The following is an 8,806-nucleotide window of genomic DNA, read 5'->3' as shown; positions in this document are numbered from 1 at the left end:
CGCCCCGTCACGTCACGCGAGAAAGCACAGAAGCCGAGCGAGAAAAAAAATATCAACAACAAGAACAACAATTACCTGCAAATACACCGTCGTGATAGTCCGCAGACATGTCCAACACGCCGTCAACAGTCCTAAAGGATTGCATGGACTCGTAAAGGTGAGCTCAAATCGCCGGTCGCGTGCGTTTACCGTTAATTTAACAAGAGTCAGAGCAGCAGGAGGGGGGGACTCGGTCCACGCAAACATTGCCGCGTCATTAAAATTCACAAACAAAATGTTGCACAGCTGAAACAACCCCGCGCGTTAATATTCCTAATGAGCGGTGCTATTGTTGAAATGACAAGTTTGTGGCGGGGCTTTGTGAGGAGTTCGAGTCACACAGCTGATTTGTGTTGTGTTTTGGTTCAAGGGTTCATGGGCGGAAGAATGAGGAAGTGGCTGGTTAATAAAGGCTGGGGGAGAGCCAGGAGGCAACTCAAGTATGGTGGCATGCACAGCAGAGCCTCTGGAAGAGACATTGTACCTAGTTTTTTTAAAAAATAGTTGGCATTACAATCGATTTCATCAGTCTAACCTTCCTGGCAGTGCGCGAGCTTTAGCAGAACACGAGTTAATGTGCCTGGCTGCAGCTGGTCACATGCTTTTTGTCATAATGGTAGCATACCAGCTACCACATCTGAAATGAATAGTTTAGAATTTATAAATGCCTTCACAGAGTGTACTTTTATACATACAGTATATAACTATGTGCTATTTGTGTATCCGTTAAGCATTAAAAAACATTTTTGGTATTATAATTAGAACTTATTGATTGTTAAGGGTTAGTCTGGTGCTTCAGTCTGTCACCTCGGGCTGCAACTAATAAGAAGTTACTTTCAATATCATTTCAGTTTATTTCTTGATGAAGCATGTAGTCTTGAACAAATAGTCAAAAGCACAGATCACAAGATCCCAGACTGCATTGTAATGTCTTTAAATGTCTTGTTTTGTCAAGACCAATAGTCCAAATCCCTACCTACTGACAATAACAGAAAGCAGGAAAATATTGACATTTGGAACTGGTTATTTTTGCTATAAAAATACTTCAGTGATTAATTGGTTATCAAAACTGTTTTTTAGTTACTTTTTGTCAAAGGACTCAATTAGTCGACTAATTGTTTAATAATCACAAATATTTTTTCCGTATTGATCCAGAGGGAAAGCTGCTCTGATGTTAAGTGTAGAGAACTGTAGAAAGTATAAATAAGTATGAAAATAAGAAATAAGTAAAATTGAACAATAAAAATATGTACAGCATTACCTTTCAATTAGTATGCAAAATATTAAAAAGTAAAATATGTATAATATCTTGAGTATGTAAAGTGTGTTAAAATCTAAAAATATGAGCCTCATGCTACATTACATGTACATGTACAAAACTAGTATGTAAGATAAAACTGCATTGTTACAATGTTCAACACAATATATACATGAGTAGAAATCACAATAACAAACAAATACAGTATGTTCATAATATAGTTCTGCTGTCATATCATGTATGTTGACTTAATAGTACACAATGTATATTTTTTCGATGTAGATTTTGTATGTAGATTTTTTCAGCAACTTCATATGTTTGTGATTTATTTTTCTAGGCTATGAATTCCTCTGAGCATGGAGAAGTTTCAGATGAAGCGATGCTTGAAAAAGGTAACATCTGCAACCTGTATCTGTGTACCTGCAACAGTAACTAACTTTTTAATTTGAAGTTCCAGTGTTCAGGATCTGTTGGCGGAAATGGTTTATAACATTCAGAACTGTTTTTTTTTTCAGTAGTTTATAATCACCTGAAAATTTGAATTGTTGTGCTTTTGTTATCTTAAAATGGACCAGTTATATCTACATATGAAATGGGTCCTCTTTCACAGAGTTTGCTGTGTTGTTTCTACGGTAGCCCGGAACAGTCAAATCAGACACCGGCTCTAGACAGGGCCATTCACATTTTTGCACTGGCCATCATAGTTCTGCTAAGTGCTTGGCACATGGATGAAGTTTTAGTTTTTCATCCTCACTGCTAGATGCCACCAAATCCTACAAACAAAAGCTTTAAAAAATGTTTTGAGTATAGCATAGCAAGACATGTTTCTACCAACAATTACTAAATGTTTTCAAGCTTAAAAACCACAAACAAATATTCAGACACCAGAATTAAATTATAATCATTAAATATATGTGAGTCAACTGCATCTTTGTAAGAGACATATCAATCGTGATGTGGTGAAGAAATAAAGATGTCTGATTATGTGATGTCCATTTCAATATTTTCACTGTTGTCATTCAAATGTATTGTTAAATGTGAAACAGAAAACATTTACAAAGAAAACGTGAATCTCTTTTTTTGCAGAACACAAGCATGTCCAGGATGTCAAGGAGGAATCAGAAGACTTTGCCATTTGTGAGCGACCTGAAGGACTCGGAGAAGGATCTCCCAGAGCCACTGAGGCTGGGAAACGGTCATCTGCAGAGATGGGCCCTTACACAAACCAGTCCACCAGCAGCAAGAGAGCCAGAGTCTCTGGTGAGGTAAGCTGACCTCAGACTCTTTTATGTAACTTTAAACATTAGTGTACAACACAATCAAAGTGCAGTTTCTACTTGTTGCATACATTTATGTGTCTCTTACAGTCTATATGTGTTTTAAATGTCATTTGCTCTGTTTAGATGAGGCGGCACCTGATAGATGAGAGCAGCAGACATGAGCCTCTTTGCCTCACCACAACTGGAGAGAAAAGAAGTTACGTCCAGCAGAAACCCAGAGTCTCCTACAGAAAGCCTCTCTTCAGCATCTCCCACAGGATCTCAGAGAAGAGGAATACCCCAAGTCTGGAGCAGCAGGCCAGTCATGGTGCAGCGAATCAGCTCAACTACAGCAGTATCCTCTCATCCAAGCTCCAAAGTTCGGAGGAAAATGGCCCATTGGAGACCCTTGCCACCATAGACCCTTTAGGTCAAGCTTCCTCGACAGATTCTAGCCTTTATCCACTGATTGAGAAAATGTTTCTCATCCTCAATACCCTCAATTCAAGCATGACACAACTGCATAGCAAAGTGGACTTGTTGACCCTTGAAGTCATGCGAATAAAGAAGCAGATCAAACCAGCAGAGATGGTGACAGAGTTCCAGCCGCCTCCTGAATATCTGCTAACGAGTGAAGAATTGAATCAGCTGATGGAGCAGACATCCAGTGCAGGGGAGCTTGGGTGTCGTCTGCTTGTGCATCTCTTCCCGGAGCTGTTCAAAGCCAGGGAGTGCTCTCACGAATGCATGGCAAGCAAGAGAACGCTGGAGTCTCTACATCTGCAGCTGATCCGTAACTATGTTGAGGTATGCTACCCTTCGGTCAAGAACAACAGCGTCTGGCAGGAAGAATGCCTCCTTCAGATTAATGACTTGTTCAATCGCTTTTGGGCGCAGAGGGACATGGAGAGCGCTCGGCTGCTCAGGAAGCAGACAATCGCAGGTGCTGGGATAAAGGCTGAGCATCCTCAAACCTATCATTTCATTAACGAGCAGGGCCAGGAGGAGCACGTCTCTTTAGATAACCAGCAGAACAGCCTGGCTGTGTCAGACCTTGCTCTTAATACACAAGCCACAGAGGAGCTGGATGAGTTTTCATCACCTGAGGACTTTGTCATTTTTCTTATGCATCGTCTCTTCCCTGAGGTTTTTGAGGAGGGGAAATTGCCAGAAGGCTCCAGCAGTTACAGTAGCGTGGGACAGCTAATTCTGGACTCAGACAAGGTGGAAATAATAAGAAAGTATATGGAAGCTAATTTTCCCGATGTGCCTGAGGACAGCTGGCTTCAGGTGTGCATTCAGCACATGGAGGATGCTCTTGAGGGTCCTCACAGTAACGGGAATGGGAGTGAACCTGACAATATCAACGACGAGAGCTATGACCTGGCCAGCCTTCCTGAAGAAGTTTCTATTATTAAGGTTCCAGAGGTGGGTGATTACGAAAAGCCAAGTCGCAAGTCCAAAAAGTCGCTGCTTACACCTGTGGATTTTGACAATCTAGAGATTCCTCTTCCTGACTTTACTGTTCCCCAGGAGTACCTCTTGTCCAGGGAGCAGCTGAAGAGCAACTATGAATGTAGCTTGTCCATTGGGAATTTTGCATCTCGGCTGCTGGTGCTCATGTTCCCAGAGCTCTTTACCCATGAGAACACACGGAAGCAGTACAACTGCAGCGGTTCTCTTGGTAAGAAACAGCTCGACCCCATTCGTGTAAATCTGATCCGTCACTATGTGCAGTTGGTCTACTCTCGAGCCAAGAATGACAGAGTGTGGATGTTGGAATTTGTGGGTAAGCTTGATGAGAGGTGCAGGAGACGTGACACAGAGCAGAGGCGATCCTACCTGCAGCAGCGCAAAGTGTACGGTCAAGAGTCAGAGCAGGACTTTCTTTGCCAGCTGAACCAGTTCAATCCAGATAGCATTAGGGAGGACCCAGATGTTCCCTCCTTACCTCCTGAGAAAAGTAGCAAAGACTTTTGTAAAATTCCCCTGGACGAACTGACTGTATCCAAGCCCGAATTCCCTGTACCTTCCATCTACCTGCTCTCAGACACTGAGGTACGGGAAATCGTCCAGCAGAGTCTCTCTGTTGGGAACTTTGCTGCCCGCCTGTTGGTGCGACTCTTCCCTGAGCTCTTCACCCAGGAGAACCTGCGGCTGCAGTACAACCATTCAGGGGCTTGCAACAAGAAGCAGCTTGATCCTGTCCGCCTGCGATTGATTCGTCACTACGTGGAAGCAGTGTATCCTGTGGATAAGATGGAGGAAGTGTGGCACTATGAATGTGTGCCAAGCATCGACGAACGCTGCCGGCGCCCCAATCGAAAGAAGTGTGACATTCTTAAGAAGGCCAAGAGGTCAAGCACTGTGTCCTAGTTACAGTACTTTTTAGTTACAATACACCTCTGTTGAATTAAAAAAATAATTGCACAGTATATAAGCTGAAACCGCATTGTTGAACTTTTTCAATCTGTCCTATGTAGGATGAAGCCAAGCTGTTATGAGTTTCTTCAGTACTATTCTCTTAGTCATATTTTACCTTTTGACTACAGCAGTAGATGTTGTAGCTTATGTAGTCTTATTATCGATGGAGAAAGAGTTAAAACTGCTTCTATTTATAAGCCAAAACTGTCATAGCTTACCTAACATACTTTGTTGATAAATGTTGTAGCCTTAAAAACAATAACAACGATAGTAGCTAATAGCATAGATCACAAATTTGCTCTATGGATAGAAATGAATCACAATGATGTGATATATTTCCGTTGCAGTTACTGATGTAGCATTGTGCCACCACTGTTTTAATAACAATGTGCTTATGTTAAGCCTTCTTATAGAAGTTTATATTATAAAGACAATTTAACATGACAATGGATCATGATAACCTATTTCTAATAAAATCACAATTATAAATACAACATATAATTGGACTGTTTTACATTATGGCACTAAACTGTTTCTGTTGACGTATCTAACCTGGACTTATTGGATATTGACTTTAGTTTTACACACATACCATTGTTCCACGAACATGGAACAGGTTCTGTTCTGGTTCCCCTCACCTAATTTTGACCCACATTGCAACCAAAAGTAACTTGGTTCAGAACTCAAAAAAGTTGGTGGCTCTGTTAGAAACTGGTGGAGATGTGGGCTGGTTCCCTAGATAGCACCGCAGATCCAAATGGACTCAGTAACCATTCACACGCATTCACACTCCGATGACGTGACATCAGGAGCAATTTGGGTTTCAGTATCTTGCCCAAGGATACTAAGACATGTTGCCCGGGGGAGCCGGGAATCGAAGTGCTGACCTTCCAATTAGAGGATGAGCCGCTCTACCTCTGAGCCACACCTGCACCAAGAGTTCTGAACCAAACTGATTTAAGAACTAGAGCTAATTTTATATTTTTGCCCCAATAAAAATATGCTAATGAAAAAGATATTAGGAATTGCCAAACATACCACAAAGTTAATGATTCTGATGAAACCTCATTAACCTTTAAGAAATCATCATCATCATTTGCTCTTATTCGGCCAGGCCATTCAGACAGGATGATCTCAAAATGCCAAAGTGCGCCTTTATTGGAGGAGTCTCACAGTATAGCTGGGGAAAGATAAACATTTTCTCACAACCAACTCTTTAATATCTACAACCGCTGAGAACTGTTAACCTTTACATAAAACCGTTTATCAGTAATCCATTCTAGATCCGACTTGTTTGGAGACCATATTCAAATGTCACTCTTTTGTTGAAATTCATTTCTGCAGGAGTTGTTGCCTTCCCTGAAAAGTGGTCGTCAAAACTGTCCTATTGTTCATTGCTTGAAGGCCTCACTTTTGGGAAGCTCTAAAAATTTCCAACGCCTGACGGCAACTTTGTATTTTTCTTTGTCACTAGATTCTCCCAAAACCTTCCGGAGGATGACTCTCATAAGAGTAACAGTGTTTGTTTCTTGGTTCTCCGACAGTACCAGGTCCAAGGCGTCCCCAACTTTCACCTAAATAAAAACAGAAATATGACAAATGAGGGGAAAATACACAAGTGGAAAGACTTAAAAATTTAGGGTAGGTATGTGTAACATGTAGCATCACTCACCGATTTACTTTTCTTGATGAGTTTGTGTCCATTTAGCCTGAGCTTGTTACTATAGAAGGCATCCTCAATTTTACTGTTGAAGGATAAAAAAATAGTTTGCACTTGAGTTCAAAAAAGGAGAGGGATTTAAAATCCCTACTGATAAGAAGTTACATTTCAACATGTTTATGCAATAAAACTTCCCCAAATACTAACATGACACTGATAGTATTATAGTTAGTAAAACTATGACTGTCAACCAATATGTCGTACAAAAACTGCAATCTATTTAGCTAGGACAGCATTAATATTTGTTTGTTTGGAAAAAAAATGGCATGCAAAGCTGTGAGGGCAGCCAGCAGGCAGTAACTTACTTGCGTGCCAAGTCCAGGCCGGCTTTCATGATGACATCATAACGAAAGGACTGCACATATTTTTCCATATCTTTATAGTCTTTTGGTAGATTTGGGTCCTCATCCACCTCATCTTCATAATCACTGTCCTCGGGGTCTTTTGTATCCTTATCTTCCTCATCCTCCTCCTCGTCCTCCTGTGCTTTCCTAGCAGCACCTTTCTTCTTGTTGCCTTTAAACCTCAGATGTTGGACAGACCAACTCCTGACAATGTCTCTGCCACGGAGAGCCGGCCTGTGACAGCCAAGTGCTGGGAAAGCCGAGCAGCCCCACAGCTGGCGAGTGTGGATGGTCCTGGGACACCATTCAGCCTGCCTCAATCCGTATCCTGCAGCCAGCAGGTGGCGGGGGTTCAGCTGTCCTAGCTGCCTCATGGCAAGTGCCCGCACCACCAAACTCTGCATGTTGGCACTCCACCCAGTCACTAGAAAGACATAGACGGTTAGGAAGAATTGTGCTCAATTACTGAGCTTTCTATGAAAATTTAAGTATACAAGTCAATATATATCAAAATGTTTGTGGTATCAACAATATCTGCTAACAGACTGAATTATTAAAATAAAAAATATACACTCAGCATCAAGAGTCAAGGCTTCACAATAATTGAGTGAGCTATTGCCACCAGGAGTCTATGTTGTAAATTTCCTCTTAAAATAATATGTTAACTGCTAGTTTACAAGGTCAAGAATAAATTATTAAGATTAATATTTTAGACTTGCTTTCTTATAATGTTCTATTTTAATATATAATTTAACTATTCATACAAAAAAGTGTAATTAAATTTGATACACATCAAACTTTATTGTTCGATTGTTCAAGCACCTTTGTAAAGAGAAAGTTAAAACTCTTTGGATTATAGTCTGCAACACTATCCAACAAAATCAAAACCCTTCAAAGTAAAAGCCTCATGTTGTTTCTAGCCCCAGTTTGTCATGTAATAATACATTTATTTACATTCAATAATTTTTTTTAATTTTCCAATTTTGTGATAATTATTGTGTAAACAATGATCACATGAAATGCACAAAGCTGGGTTAACTATTTATATTAAATTGGTTTTTTTTTTCCCCTTCCGGAAGTGATGTTTTTGTGTTGACAGTTATTTCTACTCGTCTTCAGCCAACAACAAAGATTTGAAAGGTAGCGCTACAATAGTTATTGAGTATATTATTCTGGCTTTTAACATTAGTTGCTGTTTTTGTACCTTTATGCAAATGGTGTCTCTGCTTGATTGGGTTGGACATTTTTCAGGCTGAAGTTTAAACCGAGCTGAAGCAGATACGGCTGCTAGCTAGCTAGCTTTACTTTCCTTCAGGGAGCTCGTGGAGTCATTATTTCCGTCCACGTGCAACACACCGCGAGCTTGCTAACTAAAAGAAAGTATCGCCTGTTTCACTTGGTCGCCAAAAGTTAAACATGGAGTTGTTAACGCGCATTCAGAGTTATAGTCCACTCACCTATAGAGTAACCTTTCATAGCCTGCTACAGTTCTTCGTCGGTACTTCTGACCGGGTTATTTGTTCACCAGCTGCTATAAATGTGCTGCCACCTACAGCACCGGAGGAGGACGACATTACCGGACCCAGCTGTTCAGAGGACGTCAAACAACACTGTGAGTTTTAATGTTTTTTATACATAACAGTCAGACTTTATCAGCATTTCTTTTTATTGTAGCATGACACTTTCCAAATTCAGTACTAGTTATATGTTTATCACAAATGGCAGAGCAATCCGTCACACTATGTCAGCCTTTCTTTGTCTA

At 40.7% G+C, this 8,806-nt stretch overlaps 2 protein-coding genes across 3 annotated transcripts; one reads left to right on the top strand and one right to left on the bottom strand.

Annotated features, from left to right (window-relative positions):
* Positions 1–5,452, top strand: bend3 (BEN domain containing 3). 2 transcript variants are annotated; one of them, XM_042500798.1, is made up of 5 exons: positions 1–157; positions 410–479; positions 1,635–1,689; positions 2,384–2,562; positions 2,701–5,452. In XM_042500798.1, exons 3-5 carry the CDS (start codon positions 1,638–1,640, stop codon positions 4,930–4,932), a joined length of 2,463 nt encoding a protein of 820 aa, XP_042356732.1. In that variant the 5' UTR covers positions 1–157; positions 410–479; positions 1,635–1,637; the 3' UTR covers positions 4,933–5,452. The 2 variants fall into 2 exon arrangements, with proteins under 2 accessions (XP_042356732.1, XP_042356731.1); XM_042500797.1 differs by lacking the exon at positions 410–479.
* Positions 5,453–6,120: 668 nt separating this feature from the next.
* mtres1 (mitochondrial transcription rescue factor 1) lies at positions 6,121–8,806 on the bottom strand. The gene is made up of 4 exons (XM_042501493.1): positions 8,502–8,806; positions 7,006–7,468; positions 6,653–6,725; positions 6,121–6,554 (listed from the first exon to the last, which is right to left on the bottom strand). Exons 1-4 carry the CDS (start codon positions 8,518–8,520, stop codon positions 6,372–6,374), a joined length of 738 nt encoding a protein of 245 aa, XP_042357427.1. The 5' UTR covers positions 8,521–8,806; the 3' UTR covers positions 6,121–6,371.

Source organism: Plectropomus leopardus, chromosome 14 (assembly GCF_008729295.1).
Source record: "Plectropomus leopardus isolate mb chromosome 14, YSFRI_Pleo_2.0, whole genome shotgun sequence".
In the NCBI taxonomy this organism is placed as follows: domain Eukaryota; kingdom Metazoa; phylum Chordata; class Actinopteri; order Perciformes; family Serranidae; genus Plectropomus; species Plectropomus leopardus.
Note: the sequence above shows the minus strand (reverse complement) of the source record. Positions and strands in the feature narration are given on the sequence as shown.

Coding starts and splice junctions, on each gene's coding strand:
- mtres1 (XM_042501493.1), bottom strand. Junction 6,726..7,005: donor GGCCTGGACTTGGCACGCAA/GTAAGTTACTGC, acceptor ATCCTTCAACAG/TAAAATTGAGGATGCCTTCT. Junction 6,555..6,652: donor TCATCAAGAAAAGTAAATCG/GTGAGTGATGCT, acceptor GTTTTTATTTAG/GTGAAAGTTGGGGACGCCTT.
- bend3 (XM_042500797.1), top strand. CDS start 1,638: ATGAATTCCTCTGAGCATGGAGAAGTTTCAGATGAAGCGATGCTTGAA. Junction 1,690..2,383: donor TGAAGCGATGCTTGAAAAAG/GTAACATCTGCA, acceptor CTTTTTTTGCAG/AACACAAGCATGTCCAGGAT. Junction 2,563..2,700: donor GAGCCAGAGTCTCTGGTGAG/GTAAGCTGACCT, acceptor TGCTCTGTTTAG/ATGAGGCGGCACCTGATAGA.